The sequence below is a fragment of the Rhipicephalus microplus genome, chromosome 2, assembly GCF_043290135.1.
Source record: "Rhipicephalus microplus isolate Deutch F79 chromosome 2, USDA_Rmic, whole genome shotgun sequence".
Lineage (NCBI taxonomy): Eukaryota > Metazoa > Arthropoda > Arachnida > Ixodida > Ixodidae > Rhipicephalus > Rhipicephalus microplus.
Window position 1 is genome coordinate 238,232,518 of NC_134701.1, and position 19,748 is coordinate 238,252,265.

General features: G+C 42.0%; 3 protein-coding genes across 7 annotated transcripts in view; 2 read left to right on the top strand and 1 right to left on the bottom strand.

The window, feature by feature from the left end:
- nompC (no mechanoreceptor potential C) overlaps positions 1 to 2,210 on the top strand; it is a 149,440-nt gene extending 147,230 nt beyond the window's left edge. Inside the window, exon 27 of the mRNA XM_075878052.1 lies at positions 49 to 2,210. Coding sequence (XP_075734167.1) covers positions 49 to 197 — 149 coding nt within the window. The 3' untranslated portion in view covers positions 198 to 2,210. The remainder of the gene's footprint in view (positions 1 to 48) is intronic.
- Noa36 (zinc finger protein 330 homolog Noa36) lies at positions 2,178 to 15,483 on the bottom strand. Its single transcript, XM_037421323.2, has 10 exons — positions 15,065 to 15,483; positions 14,954 to 14,973; positions 14,787 to 14,857; positions 14,379 to 14,458; positions 10,539 to 10,665; positions 10,337 to 10,441; positions 9,356 to 9,402; positions 8,175 to 8,292; positions 4,036 to 4,140; positions 2,178 to 2,368 (listed from the first exon to the last, which is right to left on the bottom strand). Exons 1-10 carry the CDS (start codon positions 15,182 to 15,184, stop codon positions 2,199 to 2,201), a joined length of 963 nt encoding a protein of 320 aa, XP_037277220.2. The 5' UTR covers positions 15,185 to 15,483; the 3' UTR covers positions 2,178 to 2,198.
- Positions 15,484 to 16,227: 744 nt separating this feature from the next.
- The window catches only part of Graf (GTPase regulator associated with FAK), a 61,314-nt gene continuing 57,793 nt past the window's right edge, over positions 16,228 to 19,748 (top strand). For 3 of the 5 annotated variants that reach the window (XM_037421318.2, XM_075878009.1, XM_037421321.2), the window contains exons 1-2: positions 16,230 to 16,510; positions 18,803 to 18,898. In XM_037421318.2, coding sequence (XP_037277215.2) covers positions 16,357 to 16,510; positions 18,803 to 18,898 — 250 coding nt within the window. In that variant the 5' untranslated portion in view covers positions 16,230 to 16,356. Of the gene's footprint in view, positions 16,511 to 18,802; positions 18,899 to 19,748 lie in introns of all 5 variants that reach the window. The other 2 variants (XM_037421319.2, XM_037421320.2) reach the window with 2 other exon arrangements.

Below are 19,748 nucleotides of genomic sequence, written 5' to 3' on the forward strand. Positions count from 1 at the left end.
GCAATAGGGAAACAGCATACTGCAATTTCTGTCATCTTTAATTTTCAGAGGAAATGATGCAGGGCATGAACAAACTGACAAACGTAGTCGACTGGCCGTCGATATCGAACAAGTACCTGGAAAACTTCGAAGTGCGCAGGGCATCGCTGTCCGTCGTGGAGACCTTGCAAAAAGCTTCGAGCAACAAGAAGGAGTGAGGACGTCCCAAAATGCCAATGAAGGCGGGGTAGTCAAACTTGAAGGGTGTCAACCTCGACATCCCCATTTGCCGAACAAGGCACACTTTCAGGCCTCGGAGCTAACCAACAAGAGCCTGCCTGCAAGCAACCACGCTTGAAAACTTACCTAAAGGTATTGTGTGACCCAGATGGTGCCATAAATTTCACTCTGTATGAAGAAATCAGGTGAAGGTGAGGTGGCATAGTGTACAATTTCAAAGTCTGTCGAGTTTACCTTCTGCTTTGTGATGCACTCAGGACATTACACACACACAGCAGCAAGTTTCACCTAGCAGCATCACTTAAGGTATGCTGAAAGATTATTTAAATGTTGAACAATGAACAAGCCTGTTTAGAAGTGTGACGACTACAATAATGCCTGCTAGTTGTAGAATGATTCATCCTGTATATAATGTATGCATCAAGGAGGAACCATTTCCTTTCTTTTTCTTATGCCTAGGCATTGAAGTTTCTCTAATCTATGTATTGTGCCCTGCTTATAATGTACTGCACCAAGCTACAAAAACAACAAAAACATTTTTGTGAATCTCTTTCGGGACCAAAAGCAGGTGAACAAGTTTACAAATGCAAGTTATGTACTATATGTTGACGAGGCTGTCTACAGTGACTCGACCTTTTACAAATAACTTTGTAAATATATACCAGTTTAATAAATTAACTCGGAGGTATTCGACAAGACTGTACACACTGCTCAGTCTACATGAAAAGTTAAATGTCTGTACAATAATGTAGATAAACGTCAATTTATTCAAAAGCGTACATTATGGTTGAACACTGAAATGTAACTTTCTTTTAGATTGACTAAATGCATAAATGAGCATCCTCTTTAGGAAATGTAGTGAAGGAGTAGAGACATGATAGAATATGATTTGAACTAGTTCTTTGGATGTGATTAAGTTTAATCTAGCTGCACGGCACACCACTTAATGGGATGGCAGAAAAAAAAAGTTTTGTTCACAAAGCTGTCCATATAGCTTTCCAGCACCCACTTTTGACTTCTCATGAAAGTTTCAATAACCCACCGAAAAATGCAAGAGCCTGAATCAAATTTTTCATTGTAGTTGAGATGTTCTAAGCATGAAATGAATGAAATCGGCAATGATTTGGTTTGCCTGGTTGTAGAATAACTGCACATCAATATAGTTAAGCTGGAACTTTTTGCATTAGCATTAGGTATGCGCTCCTTTTACTGTGAAGCTAGAGCTCTGCACATGCCATTTATAATGAATGATACCAACCGCATCCAGTTTAGTGAGGCATTCAGCTGTTTATCCACGATTATTACTATACAGTACTCATGGATTGAAACAGGGCGATTCAGGGCTAAGTAACACACATAGTTTCGTTTTCACCACTTTCAGTGAAGATCATATTGCCACCTACTTCTAGTAGTGGGTCATATGCCAAGGCGAAGGCTCACACCACTAAATAAAGAAGTGCGTTCCCCAGCTTTGGCGAGCAGCCCCAATCGATGTGCTTGGCAAGAGCCCTGTTGCTCAGACCTCAATAAACCTCCTCTGGACCCCTGGAGGACGTGACGATATAGGTGCAATTTTATCTTGAACCCATAGATCAGGGCCAACACTATCTCTAGACCCAATTCATCACAACATGATTTGGTTATCGCAAGCAACTGCTCATACCTGCCATCATACTAAAAAATTTCAAGTCTCGTTTGAATTCGTGAGAACTGTACACGGTATTAGCAGCCAACAATATAACTTAACACACAAAATTGTGGTGTAGCAAAATAATGCTTTTTCGATACAACTGCAACCCTGAATGAACACTTTATTCGCAAAATCTTATTACTGTTTATAACAAAAATCCTGTTTACGTGCATAACGTTACTGTTCTTAACTTAGGTCTTCAGAAGTTTAACTACTCTAATATCTATGTCTCTGTGTTATCAAGCTCTGTTTTGCTGATGGATTCCTGTTGCATTGTGCAAGAAAAATTTTATTCCTTTGACTCTGTGGTGTCTTTCTTTTCACCTTCCTTTTCATCCTCTTTTTCATTTTCTTCTTCACTCTCTTCATCAGAGTCATCATCTTCATCATCATCTTCTTCATCATCATCCTCCTCCTCTTCATCATCTTCATTTTCGTCCATGTCGCCTGCTCCACCACCTGCATGCCAGATTGACTAGCTTTGACACACATGTTCAAGATTAAGCACCACTTGGCTAACAAAAGTCAAGCAAAAAGTCTCATGTTCACAATACCTAATGATTGAACGACTTTGTCTATAGTGCTGAGAGATCATCATATTTTGTGGTCAATGTGTTTGCATAAAATCAGGTGCAAATATGAACCCGATGGGTAGATTCAAATCGTGACAGCCCAATCCAAAGACAACGTTATGCAAAAGCAGGATACTACTAATGTGGTTGACTTTATTTTGCTGTGCAGCCGATAACTTCAATAATGTCACAATATTATATAACTGTTTCTAGGATAGTGCATGTTAAAGTGCTACTTGCACTTTAACAGTCTCACACATGTTTTTTTAGTTTGTGACTAATGCCCCTCAGTCTCTTCCCCTAGATTATGGTAGCCTTTCCATTTTTTCTGCATACTACTGCTCATGTGGCTGAAAAATGTGTGCTGGAGCATATAATGCCTATCATGAGTAAAAGCCAAGTGAAAAGCAGTGACCAACCTAAAAAGCAAACTGAAGAGTTTTGCTTTTCAGTGCGCCTTTCGTGCTAGATGTTTTATTCTTGTTGAGTTACATATATTTGTTGGTGCATAAACAAACATTATCAGACAAGTCATCTTAAGGATAAATAAATAAACATTATAACTATCAGGGCCCCCATTTAAAATTTAATTGATACCTTGTGCTCAGCTCCAAGAAATGTAAATTAATTAAAAGATAAGGCTACATTATAGCAGTGACACTGATCGATTAAAGGACTGCAGATGACGCATGTGTTTAAGCCCCTGAATGCACTGGTTATGGTAATACACACTGTGTCACATGCCAAACATACATGTGACAATTCTTGTAACGATACAGTTGGCACTGATAATTGAATGTTTCCTGCAGCTACACGCATGCATGAACTGTAATCCTTGATGGGACTGCCATCATGCCTCCTTGAATTTCATATGCTTATATGTGTGCACCCATGTTCAAGTCCGAAAGACGTATTGTGACACGGTACAACACCAGTGAAAGGTACTTCAAAGAATTATGCCCACTCAACTAGTTGCCTGCATACGTATTTCTGGGCAAGACTATCGGATGACAGAAAGTTTGTTTTTATTCCTTCTTTTTTTGGTTTTATAAACATCATTTTATCTGATAGATTTCCCTCGAATCCACTTGCCATGTTGTCCACTAATGTTTTATACCAACTAAACAAGATTTACATGTAAAAGAATTGTACAGAACTACCATAATAAGATTGATGAAGCTGCCTTCTTTTAGCCAAACTTTAGAAACATCAGATCACTTTTTTGATGCACTAACCCCAGAGGTACCAAACTATAGAGATAGCCAAGCCCCTGAGATGGCTGAATATGCCTCACAATAAGCTGCATTACAAAAATTCAGAGATAGACAGAAGCCAAGGGTGAGATGTACCATATGTGTGCACGTGTAACATTGCACGTGCTGCAAGTGAAACAAACAGTTTATTATGCACTCTGAAATATGATTAAGATTCATGATAGCCCCTAAAATTTATAATAGTCCTGAAACAACTTACTACAAGATTTTAAAGTGTTACTATCCTTGTAGTAATACATGACAAATGGCATTAGTCATAAGCATTAACAGGAGTACTCACCTGCACCATAATATCCATAGCCACCTCCTCCGTAGCCACTACTGGAACCATAGTCGTCATCGTCATCATCACGCATCTGCTGCCTTCCGTAGTTATGATGGCGAGCTAAGACAAAAGCAAAGTGCATCAAGGTCAGTAACAATTTCGAATTTCTTTCATTGAAATCTTGCATATCAAAGCATTCACTTAGATCACAGCTCTAATTTAGTGCTCACAACTTTCAATACAAAACCAGAGCCCCTAGCATGGAGCCAACTAAGGCACGGGAGCCCAAAATGAAAACAGAATGAAAACAGGATACATTTGATTCAGCAGGCAAACATTCTAACAGTATTTGCTGTCTGGGTGTGTTTGGTTACTCAAGTGCTACTGTAAAATATCTCCAACCAAAAATCGGTTATCTTCAGATCCTAGCATATTGGAGCAGGCTTTGAGAGCTCACATGATTGATGCATCATATTTTAAATACATTTCTTTATCGATAAATATTAACCAGTGATTTCCAAAGTACCCTAATAGCAACATGACATACCCTACTTCATACACTCCTAACTATTCAGCAGTTTGATCTTAAAACAAATATATTAAACTAAGATCCCCCTTTAGTTTGGCTATCTTTACAAATGTTTAATCAATGAGAGTTGAGAAAAACACATGTATGGTAACCAACGCAGTGCCAATAAAACATCACGGAAGATATAGTCAGCACACTTGAACAATGTTGGCGCTCAAATGCATGTATATGAAAATGACCAATTTCAGTATGCAGCAATGTTTCATGCTCAACACGTGAATATAACAGCAGGCAGAGCGAATCACGGGCCCCTTAAACACTTGGCAAAAGGCCTCAGCTGGGCCTTGATTTGTAACAAATAATTCTACAAAACACATGCACCGAGCAATCGAATGTGCTGCTGCAACAGTTTATCTGTTGTGGATTCCACTATTCCACAGTCAAGGTCACAGGGCAAGTATAAAAAATGTGTGCGAACTGGCCTCAAAACTCTATGGACTCCCGGTGGTTGCGCACTTTCTTTGACAGATGGTGTGACAAGTTTCAAGCTGTGCGTTCAGGTCACGTCAGCTAGTCATATGCATACAAGCGTAGCTGAACCGTCATGAGTGATAAAACGTGCCCCAGAGCTTATCTTTCAATATTCTCCCTTTATTTTGATAAAACATGCACCAGAGCTTATCTTTACACATCCACCAAGTTTTTTTTATTTTTTCAAGTTTTGGGGATTACCTACTCATGCTGTGAAAGCTGAAGTGAATGTAAGCCATATAGATGCCACAAAAATATATATTGCTGAGCGGCTCTCCCAGTCCGTGGTTTGTAGTATGGAAAATAATGGTGATAATGAAATGAGAAGCCGCTATAGACCTATATGAACTCCCATGACAATGCCTGTGAATTAGCACACATATATGTATAAGAGACACATGCTAAAGATATGCGCCACTACGGGCATGATATTGTGCTGTTGCACAATGAAGCAAAACGTGCTTTTAAGGCAGCAGCATTTCTTTTGAGCTATTATTAGTCCAATCATTGTCATTTCAGTTTTTGTGTTTATCAACGAAATTGAACGTCCTAGTTCTGGACACATTCTCCACAGATCCATAATTCCTACATATATTTGAACTTTTGCAGACTGCGATACCCACATTCACTTCTGTGTGAGCCTACGATGCATTGGTCTGCGTCTTATTTACTTGTAAAAGGGGGTTGAACATCATCCCCTGGCTTGTGTTCTCATTTTCACTAGCCAGTTTCGTGTCACGCTTACTGAAATTACCATATAATTCTCAGGCAGTTTTAGCAAGTGGAATGGGATGTGATTTAAGTTGTGCATGCGTAACAGTGACTTTTAGCCCTGATGTTTTTATATTCTTGCCAAACAGTGCATTCACAGTAATGTTAGTGATATGAAAAGCATTCAAATCAAACTCATGCAATTTTGTTAGAAAGATGAAAAAAACCCCACTAAACTACATATTTTTTTTATGGTACAGTCTCTTGATAGAGCTGTTTACAGAACAGGAAGGAGTTCTACAGATACACCCGAGTGAAAATTAAAGGAGCCCTGATGAATATTTAAGCAACATACTGCGACAAACATTAAGGCCTCTGCGATTCCGCCAAAACTTTCTCCAGCTTTAAAACAACAAGCATTAACGGTATGTCTAGCAGTCAGGAAACTTAGCACAGAGTCCGTTGACAATATTGCCCATCACAGCAAGTTTATTGCAATATGTTGTCCATTCTTTGAACACCCGAGCATGAAATATCTTTCGCTAAAAAAATTTGTCGACTGAAGTATTCAATCTTTCCTCAGCATTGCCTGCCTCCACTTGTCCAGAATATCGGCATTTTTTGGTGCCTAACAACCAGAACTTTATTGTGCACAATTTATACCCCATATTGCAGCAGGGTACACATTTCCTATTGATTGCACACTTCAAAGCACAACAAAATTCCTGCAAATTGCATACCAAATGGCTACGTGCTCAAATGTGCCCATGTGCTCAATCTGCAAGACAGGCCCGCAACAACTGACATCTTTTGTCGTGAGCCAGCAACTCCAGCAAATGTGTGTCATACCTTCTCCACAGCACAGTTCACACACATCTCTTATTCTTCCACTGTTGTCGAGGTGAGCTAGAGCTAGAGATGGTTATCATAAGCCATATATACTGTTTTTTCCCCTATGCAGGGTCTATTTCTTCATGACGCTGTCATTAATTTAGTTGTACTCCATATCCTGCTATCATACATGAAATGATGGAAATAAACATTACATTACCATGTCACAATGATCACGTGGTTGTGAAATCACACAGAAAGAAAAAACTTCGGGACCTTAAGGTTTGCCTTTAAAGGGGCCCTGCAACACTTTTTGAGCATGGTCAGAAAACACTGGCGATCAGTAGTAGAGGCTCCCGACAACATGCAAGCCAAATATTATATCGCAGCACGCGGCATGGAATTCATAATAAATTATCAGTCAGCTAAAATTGCTTTCTCTTCCCTCGACAAATCCCGCAATATACCCAAAAATCACGCGTAGCAGGCCCATCCATCAGCCATTGGCTGATTTGAACATGGCGCGCTCCCTTGTTACAGAGATCACCGTGGGAGGCCGCTACTTGTCCACGTGTGCGCGCGCGATCACACTGAAAAAGCTGCACATTCGAAGAAAAAAAAAAGTGTTTAAGGTCACAGACCTTGCGGGACGTTTCTCTGTGGCCCTGCCATCCCTCCCTGCTTAGCTTCCAGCACTTTCGTTGGGACAAAAGAAGAGAGAATGCGATTGCAGCGTGTGACTAATTTTTGTAACTCTGCTCGTACTGGACGGATTATCAAAATTCTTGCGGCGTTGAATTCGTGATGCAGTAAGCTCTTCCAGTGAATTCATTCCATGGTTACTCTAAAAAGTGTTTTAGGGCCCCTTTAAGAGTTGAATGCGATAGCTATATTCTGTTTCTAGAGCGTACATGAAACACTTGGCATGTGAAATCTTTTTGAACTTGCTATGCACCCATTACACGGCCTTAAGGGTGCAGTAGCGTGTGTGCCTTTTGTAGCGGGGTGTCTGGCTTTAAACTATGAAGTCATCATAATAATCCCATGTTCTGACACCTGATGGAAATGTATGCTTGTACCACGCATTATATTGTGGCGATGATTCATGTTGTATTGGGAAGAATGTATACAGGTCACGTGTGTTTGTAAAGCATGAAAGTTACTTTGATCGCGTTTCTGAGCAGAGGAAATTATTTTCGCTGAATTCGCACCCAGAGGTGTAGCTGTGCGGTAGAACATCCGTTTGCCACGCAAACGACCCGAGTTCAGACCCAGACCTTTTTATTGTTTATTTTATTTACATCTTTCTCGGTATTTCAGTCACGCAAGGATGCTCAATTTTTTGCTCACAATTAACAACGCCGACATCGATGGCAGAATTCTGAAAAACAAGCTCTTTAACGCTGTCGCGTTAAAATAATGTGAAAGTGTGTAACTCATCACTCAGCCACGGTCTTGCTATGGGTGAGCGATGAGGCCATGGTTAAACCAACTCTGCCTCTCATTGAAAACAAGCAAGGAAGAGTTGACAAAAATTTCCTAACATGCTTACTTGACATGCTGAGGTCTTTTGTTTGTTGCGTCTCAAAACCACATTTCGGGCAAGGCATGGGCTGGTTTCGTTCATACTTGAATCCCTTGCGCCTCACGTGGTCATCACAGTAGCAAGCCTGCATGCAAAGAGAAAAAGATGTCGGAGGAGCGACTTGTGATGTGTGGATAATTACAATGGTTATAATGTCTCAAGCATCTAACAGATGAAGAACAGGCCCACGGGGCATAGCTAGATAAGGTATAAAGAGGTGCTGAGAAAGAAGAGGAAAGAATAATCCAAACAACTATTAGACCAGCAGAGAGGTGATTTCATGATGAAAGGTCTATTGAGAAAACGTGTGTATATTATCAGTCCATAGCCAGGGGTTCTAACCTATTTAACACCTGAAAATTTTTCATTTTGCTAATGTTTATATACATGCACACATATAAACATTTGCACAAATGCACATAACATATGGTTAAACATGTCCCCCTCCGCTTTCCTCTCACCAAAAAAAGAATTACTTGCTACGCTACAGGTGTACATTCATAAACAACTTTCTATGGCAGAAGGCGGGGCTTCTGAAACAAAGCGCACTAGGCGAAAGCGCTTTTGGAGATACTCCACCGCGTCACTCATGTTTAAGCTGGCAATAGGACAAAGGGCATCACTCGGAGTTATTCCTGCACATTTTTTTCTGCATTTCAGCCCATGTGAAACAGCAGCAAGTAACGAGTTATTCTGTGCAACAGAAAGCACCATCAAAGTCTGCTGGGATACTTGCAGCAGGAAAAGTGCCGGCACACTGCTTTTGCAACAATCTCTTCACAACCATTGAAGGAAAATTGCAGCAGATCTTATTGCCTGGGACAAGCAAATTCTGGGACTGGCGAAGAACAGGACGCTTTAGAGCAGAAAATAGGATGGCTCCAATCTTAGCCACAACCTACAACCACGTTATGTTTTCATTATGTTTTTATGTACAGCAAGCAGTGTGTAAAGTTCTGCATCACGCTATAGAGTGGAAGTGACATAACAGACACTAAACCACCCCACAGACAGCATTAACTATTAGATTCCAGCGATTCGAACTGATGTAACATTTAAAGCATGACTTTCTAAAACCAAAAACAAAAAACTTTGGGAAAAATTATGTGGCATTACATCAATAAAAAAACAGAAGTAAGATATCTCACCTTGCATCGTAAACAAGAATGGTGACCAAGACGATTGCAAGAAACACCTGAAAGGAAGAAAAATAATAAAGCATGACAAAAACGAAGCCTAAGAAATTTACGCTACACATATTGCAGTATTGCCACATAACTCGACAGCACAATTATAGCCGAATTGCCCTTTCTTACTATGAAGTCCCTCGGGCCCATTTTAAAACAGGAACACACACAACGAAAAAAAACATATACAGTGGCACAAGAACTTTGGCAATCTTAAATTTCAGAGCTTAATATTGCAACAGTTGCTTCCCCTTTAAAATATTATCTAATATCCGATGAAGCGAACCACAATGACATAAACAGGGCATGGGGGGAGAGGCGTACCAAAGCTTCCTTACCATCTGAAATTTCTACAGTTTGTATGTGTATACATAATATACATGCACATACACACACAAAGGTAGATAAGACACCTCTTATAAAAGAACCTGGCGACACCTCTGAATAACCAGTGATGATGATAGCACAGTGGCCAATGACAAAACAAAGGAACATCACCTCATTACAGAACACTTCCCAAGCACGATAGTATAAATATATTGAAATCAATACTTTTTGACACATATATGCCTATTGCAAAAATATATGTTGCGCTAACAAACGTTTTAAGCCATAAAAAAATTAGTAAAATATGTTTTTATCATAGCCGTAATACATTATTAAAAACATTCACGTGCTGTGAGAACTCAAAAATGAGAAGAGTTTTTTTTTTTGCTACTTGCTGCAAAAACAGGAACGAAGAGAAAACTTCACATAGGTGAAGATAACCTTGATGAATGCTTTTGAGCACCCAACATGATTTGACGAAATCTCATTATCATAAAAATCCTCACACTGAATCCTGAAAATGCATTAAATACTATCATAGTGAAAGAGAATTACGCAAATGTACATCAGTCAAAGCATAAAAGGTAAAAGAAAGTGTCACTTAATGCAACTCACATTTGAGTGTCTCAGCTTCCAAGATTTGGCAACTAGCTTGGTGCTCAAACTGATCATCCTCGCAAAGGAAGCTATCGCAGAAGGAGCACTTGAAAATGCGGCCTCCTGGAAATGTGGAGCAACCGTACAAAAAGAGTCTGGCATACCAGTGAAAACATAGTATCGCCGTACACGTAAGTTCAGTGGATTTCTCCGCACTTACCATGCTCCCACACATACCGCTCACATTCAATACACGTGGCATCTTGAAGTGGACAAGTGCAGGCATGTGTGGTCAGGCACTGCCGGCCATGGCAAACCCATGCTTCACAGAAGTCACAGATGGCACCCTGAAATTAGAGACAGTCGCCATGAATTAATGCCATGAATTTCTAAGAAAGAATAGACCGTCTTACTTCATACATAAAAAAGTAGTTATAAAGACAAATTGACGTTGCAAGAGTAGTTCTCGACAGTGTTGCATGCTAATAAGGGTCAAAAGCGGGCATATGAAGACTGAGATACATAGGAGATTTACAAGCATCAGCTTGATTGACATAGCTTACAGGGCCCTCCGCTAGGTTTGGGAATTGCAAACAAGCAAGATTATTCAGCAGTGATTGATTGATTGATATGTAGGGTTTAACGTCCAAAAACCACCATATGATTATGAGAGACACCGTAGTGGAGGACTCCAGAAATTTTGACTACCCGAGGTTCTTTAACATGCACCCAAATCTGAGCACACGGGACAACAGCATTTTTGCATCCATCGAAAATGCAGCTGCTGCAGCCTAGATTTGATCCCGCAACCTGCGGGTCAGCAGCCGAGTACCTTAGTGCCTAGATTACCGCGGCAGGGCTGTTCAGCAGTAATTGTGTCTGCAAATTACCAAGTACCTCTATAGTAAAAGAATGGTATAAATTTGTAACAAAAACTGCATGCCCTTCTTTAGAAGGGAACCATGTCAAATTGAGCATCACACATACCAGCACATAACACGTCACTTCAGTTATTCCATTTTTTAGTGCACAATGCTGCCATTGCAAGCGCACCGAGAAGTAAAAAAGAAGGCAAGGCTCGTCACATCCATTTAAGTGCACTCCCTCATTTGCGACGGTTGAGGGTATACAGTTTCTGTGAATGCTAGCCAAACTAACACAGTGAGAGTTAAAGTGATGTCCTCGTGAAATGGTAATGGAGAGACCAATTTCTCCTAAAATGTACATTAATGAACCGATCTGATGACCTCAAAACTTTTAGTGACCAACAAAAATCTGAGCCGAGGCCCTGTGAGAGGCTCTTGAAGACGTGCATTAGTTGCCTCGTCACTGCACTGCTTATGACGAGGGCATGAGCTCAACTCCTAGCCACAGAGGTCGCATTTCAAAAGGGGCAGAATTCGAAAATTCCTAAGCATTCCTAAGCTTTAGGTGCACATGAAGCAACTCCAAGAAGTCACAACTTAACCCGAACCCCTAACTACAGCATTCCTCATAATTTTATATGGTTTTGACACACAAAACCCAAAACCTAATTATTTTTTACACATCTTAAAGGGGCCCTGAAACACTTTTTCAAGTAACTATGGAATGGACTCACTGAAAGCGCTTATTCCCTCACGACTTCTATACCACAAATATTTTAATAGTCCGTCCAGTACGAGCGGAGTTACAAAGATTTGTCACATGCTGCAATTGCATTTTCTCTTTTCTCGTCCTGACCAAAGTGCTGAAAGCTAAGCAGGGAGGGGTGGCAGGGGCAAAGAAAATGTTACGCACGTCTCGTGACTTTGGGCATCCCCCCTCCCCCTTTTTTGTTCTTAGAATATGCTGCTTTGACAGTATATCGCGCACGCACGCGTGAACAAGCGGCAGCCTCCTACGGCTATCCCTGTAACCACCAAGCGCTCCATGCTCCATCTTAGATCATTTTCCATCATTTGTAAAGAGAAGAGAAAGCAATCTTTAGCTGACTATGTTGATAAATGTGAATTCCATGCCGCGTGCTGCGCTATATTATTTGGCTCGCGTGCACTCAGGAGCCTCTACTACCGATAGGCAGCATTTCATGACCATGCTCAAAAAGTGTTGCAGGTCCCCTTTAAGTGTAGGAACAGTTCAACTGTACGGGCATTTCTCCCACCTTTCAATTGCTGCCATCGCTTGCACGCTCGTGCTCAGAAACACGCCACAGCATCACCACAACGGGTAAGTACAGTATGCTGTGCATGTCTTATGTTTAAAGCAGCCATTCCTGTCTTCTTGTTTTGTTTGTTCCAACCAGATTGCAACTAACCTGAACCAAATCGAGACTTGCCAATAATCACAAGCTAATGCATGAGCCATGGCAAATACAGAAAGCACAAGTAACATTTTATAACACTTAAGGTCCACTTAGAATGATCTGCCGCAAGGTTTCGAACACAACACGTCAGCGATGAAGGCCCAATAGACCTTTATTAGGTTACGTCGCAGCGTGACGTCACCGGTGCACCTGCAAAGCGGTGGTTGGCAAAATATTCCCGCCGGTGGCTGAGTGGGGTGCAGTCGCTCGGTGTTTGGGGCATTTTTTTTTTCTTTTTGAAAGCTTAATCTTCATCTCACAGTGGCAACATTAGCTGTGGCATGTGTCAGAGAACATCTAGGTGTGTGATAAAGTGCGTGATGAAATATTCGCCACGCTAGCTGGCTATTTATCTCGGAGAAGTGAACACATGTGGCGGCCTGCGCGAGGAACAGCGGCATCATCTTCGAAAATGTGCAGTGTTGACTGTGACTATGGCATGTAGTGTGCGTTGAAAGGCATCGACAATATTGGTTCATCTTTACGGACGGTGAAACTGAGTATGTGTGCAGAGTGAATAATGCGATGGGTCCTGTTTGCGAAAACACTGGCATTCATTGTGGGCCGGTTTCAGTAACTTATTGTCAATAGAACTTTACCATCTGACATTGTAGTTAAGGTAAAAATCCATTCGGCGTGATCATCTGTGAGTGGGTACATCTCAGCTTATGCGCGGCGTGCAGAAAAATAAAAGCGCATGATATCCTGGTAATATATACGACTACACATGAGCTATAAGCATGTTGTAGCGTTGCTGAATCTACATATATGCATCACCACGGCTATAACTTGTAATATCAGATACCTGATACGTGTTAATGGAAACAGTGGAGATTTTGGTTTCTTACCTACTTTGTACTTTTACGGCTCGATCCTTATGAAGTGAAAATGCGCGTTAGAAGTTTGTGTATCAGGCCTAAAGGAGCGATAGGTATGCAAACACGTTATAGGTGTCAAATGCAGCAAGGTAACTGTGCCAGATAATATTATATATTATTAAGATGTTGGGTTTTACATCACATGAATTTTCACTGGGTTTTTGAGAAACGCAGTGGCAGAACTTCACTTTGATTTTCACGAGAATATGTTAACCTCAGCCTAACCCACGGCAACAAGTGTTCTTTTTTTTTTTTCATTCATCTCCGATGAGACTTTTGGGCAATGAATGAGAATCTTATCCGTGACTTTGCGCACTGCAGCTCAAAACCATGCTGCCACTAATGCTTTACCTCGTTTAAAACTGCATTGCACATGCCACGATAGAAATTGAGCAATTTTACATCTATGCCATGCAAATATTTCTCAAAGTGCCAGTAATCGTGTACATTCAAAACGTTCGCTTTCGAAAAAGATCAATTTTTTTTTTATGGCTGCCATCTACGTGGTGAAGCCCACTGCGTGCTAGTCGCATCTCTTAGTACTCTAAACAAAGTTTCTTCATCCAACTACGACGAGCGAATTCCCACACTATGAGCAGTGACCCTTCCGCGACCCCCTTCATTCAAAAGCTGTGACTTTAGAACATAGCAATGTAGAAATTTCTGTCGAAAGAACGCAGACACGCAGCTCTGCTATGCATAAAGATGCCGCCGTAGAAACTTTCTTGCCAACCAGCACCTGCTCCGAGAGAGGGTGTAGGGGGCGGGGTGCCCGCAGTGACGTCACACTGTTTACAAACAGGGAGAGGTCTATTTCGGAGGACGATCTTTCACTTACAACCATGCCGAGTCCAGTTGTGAATTGGCCTGAATGCTTCACAACACAGTCGCCAGTCTTCATCATGCATTTCATTTTTCCTGGAACGTAAAGGAATTAACATCAACTATACAGAAGCACAACGTTCATTTCTCTCTGTGCGTTTACAGACGAATTCCTTGCTAAACACTCAGTTCTCGATCAAGGAAGAATGCATTGGTGTAGCGTAGGGAGGGACGTAGGTTTTGAACCCATCATCCTCCAATATTTTCAAATATATGCACGCACACATCGAACACACGCACGGACATACATAAAAAGTGAATCCCTCCCCCCCCCCCCCCACACACACACAAGAATTTCTGCCTACGCGCCTGACAGGATTCGCTGTTTACAAAATGGAAGCGGGATCAGTTATTGCAATCTCACCACACTTTGCGCATACTGGAAGTCGTTGAACAGCGGAACAAAAGTAGCAAAAGGCCCGGTTCTTTTGCTTCCTGCGTCAACAAGCAACGCCTTAGTTACACAACTTCTCCACGTAGAACACGTAAAAAGGTTCCCAAACGTAAGAAAGCGAGAAAACAAATGGTCACCTGGAGCACTTGTCACACTCCTGTAATGTCAGATTGATAATATGTCAGTTATTTCTCGTCCGGACTCAACGTATGAGAAAGGTCACGCTTGCCGGCGCACACGAAACTTACCATGACGGCGTTGCACGGATGATCACCAAGATTAACCCTGGCCGCATTTCCGCGAATGGCTTTCTGGCGAAGCTTTTGTTTCTCCGCCTTCTTCCTCTGACCAGTTTTCTTCTTCGGCATGGTCTCGATTTCAACTACAAACAGGCAGTGATGCGGTACCCTACCTGTTTTCTGAAACGTACAGCTGGCTACGCACGGAGATCAAAGGAACTCGATTTTTTTTTTTTTGAGCGACACAATTCGAAGCAAGCTTGCGGCTATCTCTCTTTCTACCGACCTATCACTTTTGTATCTTGCACTATTGTTAACTACATGCGCGGCTGATAACGGTGTGGTATGAAATCGTGAAATGTTTGTCGGCTGCACCGGCCGCACTTGTTGATTGCTGATCAGTGCGCCGCCATTACTGCTAACGATGGCGATGGTACTTCGGTTGTTTATTTGTTAAGATTTTTGCGTTTACAAAAGCAAGTTTTTTTTCACGTTCTTATACAATCACACACATACAAAAAAGTTTCAGTGTGATATATTATAACAGCACGTGGCGTAACGCTGCAAGGGTTAAAACCATGACCTACTACACTCCTGACCTGCCCAGAGAGCACCTCTTCCAGCGCCCACGTTCTAGTTCATACCTTCTGCCGCTAGGGCCGTCACCTACGAGCGGCGTGGCGCTAGTCAGCACCTGCTCGCTGACGTCATCTTCACTCTTTGTGGTCAAATTTTGACCAACAAAGCACTCGTAGTGCGTATTTATGATCCAAAATTTAGAATTATTCAGAAATAATAATACTAAAAGACATTCAGAATTTTTTTGCAATAAAATGCACGCTACCACGCATAGGCTGCCCTACATCGTGTAAATCTACGGGTTCCCACGTTTGTCAACCAGTGTGCTATAAATACTCAAGCGCTCTGAACACCTTGCTTAACCAGCAATGTATGGGAAGAAATAGTCACATATATGCCGCCAGTTCACTACAGAATGCAGGCATTCTTATACCAGCGCCTACAAAACAACCGTAAAGAAACAGACGAACAGGTTATAGGTAGCGCCACCAATGGTGAGCGGTTGAACGAGAGCGGGGACACGCGCTCCCATAGGAACCCCGCTATCTGAACAGGTCAGGAGTGTAGTAGGTCATGGTTAAAACCAGCTCCCGCATTCCTCGAGTCTTGGCAGGTCACAGCCGAAGCTCGTTTAGCAACAATGCAAGTGCGAACTTGCGTTCGTGTGGAATGGTGCCGTAAACACAAGTGTGCTATGTTAAGTTCGCGTTAAGCTCGTGACCATGGGCCTGTTACCGCTTGAGTTCACAGACTGCCTCACGGACAGCCCGTATTTCCGTGAGAACCTGCACGCGCACGAGAATGAGCTGGACCGGACGAGTCAGGCGATCAAAGGAATCATCAAGGAGGTCAAGGATCTGCTGAACGCTGCTCGAAGTAAGTTCATCCGAATATCTCGTCTCGATTTCCGTTATGCGCTCGCATCAGGCTGCGCTTCGTGCACGCACGCGAGATCCTTAGCGAAGCCGAGGTGAACTTGTCAACTGAAAATGTTAGCTGCACCGATGCCGGGGGGACGACTTCTCAGAGCTGCGTCGAGGGTCCCACCCACATCGGCACCTTGAGGGTGCCAAAGGTTCATGTTTGATGAGTGTGTCGTGTTTGGATCGGATCATTCCGCGATCAAGTTCGCCTTTCCGCTGCGGAATAAACAAATTCCATTTACGGCGTGTTCGCCGGGCAAGTTGTTTGAACGAGTGATGCTAGAAGTCACGGTGCGCGCGTATGAGCTAGCCGGAAAAAAAAAGCAAGCGTGAGCGCGGGAGTTTGTTCCCATTAACGAAAGCCGGGGGCTGCGACTGATTTGGAACGGCAGGACCCTCATTATTTAACGGCTCAGGTGCGGCGTAATTATGTAGCGTTTGCCGCGCGTTTCGAAAAAAAAAAAATGCGCCGGCGTGGAAGATGGGCACGTTTTATCGCAGCGGCCGTGTGAATTCGATTACTCGGTGTGTGAGTTATATGACTCGCTTTGCAATTCCTTCGGTTATCTCAAGCTTACGCTTGCATGGATACGTAATTGTGTTCCGTACGGAAGTAACGTTTTTCGAGGCATGCGCGAAGCAACAATGCGTCCGTCGTTTTCTTGCGAATAAATGTATCTTTGTAGCGGCGTATTTTTATATAAAATCAGAGATATAAATAAACGGGACATAAGAAGTAAATTAAGTAATGTAGTAAGCGAATTCCTTGTATCAGTGTGGTTGCACGAGTGTCTGGCATTGCGTCTCTAGTAAAGGACGCAGTTGTAGAATCCCGGTTACACACTGGCAAGTTTGTCGCATCGCACATTGTAGGCAGGTGAATAATAGCATTGATTGCTCCATAGGAAAGCAAAGACACTTAAAACCAGGAAATGTTGATACGAGTGCGTATCAGAGATTCCGTTTATTCTGCTCTACTGCGCTCCTATCAGGGGCACGTGCATCTTTTAGGCACGAAGACATTGCGAGAGCATCATTCGTGATTCGGGAAATAATTTGGACTTCTTGGAAACGCGATTTTAGTTAAGCCTTTCACACTGTCCGTAAGGCAATTAACTGCATCAGAGCTGCTTATGCAACATTGAGTGACTTTGCCACTTGCGAAGTTAATGTTGCTGAAGTACTCACGCAGGATTTTAAAATAAGACAAAAATATGGATGAGAATACACGCGATTTTTTTTTCTCTCTCTTATTCATGAAGTCGTCTCAAGTCATGGCCTTGAATTTCCCTAATTCGTGTAGGGGTCATTCTATGTGCGCATTGCCTTAATTTCTTACTAGACTACCCACTACAATTCTGTAACATATTCAACAGCATTGTCAATGTTAGTCTCAAATTAAGTAGAACAGGGTTATTGAAATGTTTGCCTCGGCCACGCGCTCTAACCTAATGGCATATACCTTGGCGTTCTGTGTGACCGCTGCTTCATAAAACCTCAAATCTATAAATTGCGTCATGCAATGCACACAGCTCGAGTATGTCGTTGTAAAACGTTCTAAATTTGCTGTAATGCACGCATTATTTTCGCACTTTGCCGGCATTTTATAATATCTCTAATTTGCTTTTCAATAAACTTTCCCTGCCTGCAATTTTTTTCTGTACTTTCCAGCAGCCAAAAACTTTTTTTTTCGTATTTATGGCCAAGTGGTTCAGAAATGAACGGTTATAACATAACGGAAAGATTAAGATTGACTGTTTCAAAATATCCTGTTTGTTGGTGGCATATCTTTCAGAAAAGAAAATTCCGCGATTGGCTATGCTTAACTCGCTGTCCCAGAAAACTGATCGTTTTCATCCACATGTTCCACATGAAGAGCAGAAGAAAGCTTGTAAAAGGCTATTAGCGCATTCATGATGGATCGATGTGGCCTGGTTGTCTTGCAGAATTTGTTGTTGATAAGCTTACTTCGATGGATGCGTCTACACATGTTACGTGATATCCGTGTGACATGTGTGTAGACTACACCTTAAAAAGAAAATGGCAATGCAGCTGTTCGAAATGCATTGCAGGTAATGTGAGTCCTTTACTGGCTGTGCGTTGGTCTGAATGCGTTGCGAATGTGCAGCAGTGTTCTTTTTTTTTTTCTCTCACTGAACTTGTGTAAGCATCCAAGACATTGTCGTTACATATTAGTAGCTGCTCCTTACTATCCTCTCCGTATTTTATTTTTTTTTCTATATAGACCTTTCGAGAGCACAGCGGAACCTTGCCAACAGTTTCATAAACTTTAGGCTGGAATGCATCGGGAACAGCCAGACCGATGATGAAATTGTTATCGGTAAGTGAGCTTTACTATTGAATCCAGTGTCTCTGCTCAATGTGTAACTCCGTATCCGCTGCTTCGGGGTGATTGCTTGAAGATCACTTGAAGCGCGCATTTCGGACAGTGCTTGAGTTGTCATCGCACGCATTCGGACTGAAAGTTCCGGAGACGACCGTAATCCTTCTTTCAGGAGTCTTGTATTGGCGCTCATACGTCGGCATTCGTGTGTCCTGGCGTACTCCTAGGGTTACCTTTGTGTGTTTCATCGCACTGCCGAAGCGGATCCCCGAGGCCACATAGACGGAGGCGCATGGTTCAGATCTGCTCCGCCAGGTGTCGCAGCAAGCGCAGCTACTCGCAGATTTTCAGTGAACTTGACAATTTTTAAAATAATTATCCTGGCAGTTTTTGGCCCCTATCATAAAGTAAACTTTTGCCCCGATATCAACCAACACAACTCCTAATTTGAAACCAGAACGATCGCTTTTCGTTCTTTAGAATATGTTTTATTTATATTTGGAAAACCGATAGTAAGTTCGCCACTGGTACGTTTGGAAGAGAGAGTCACTTGGTTCTTATGCCTCTAAATATTTCAATGAGTGGTGCCCCACGAGGGAGGTTTATCCGGCGGCCCGTCCTGATGTTCTCATTGAAAAAAACAAGGGGAGCACTAAAGTGCTTTCCTTTAAGCAACTGTAGAGCTTAGTTGAAATGAATTTATTCTGATAAAACGTGAAGCCTTATATTTACTGATTCTCGAAAGCATCGATTTCATTTAGAACCGCTTCCGATACTTGCAAATATTGTTAGAGATCAATAGTATAATAAATTGATGGATTTCGCGTACCAAAACCACCATATGATT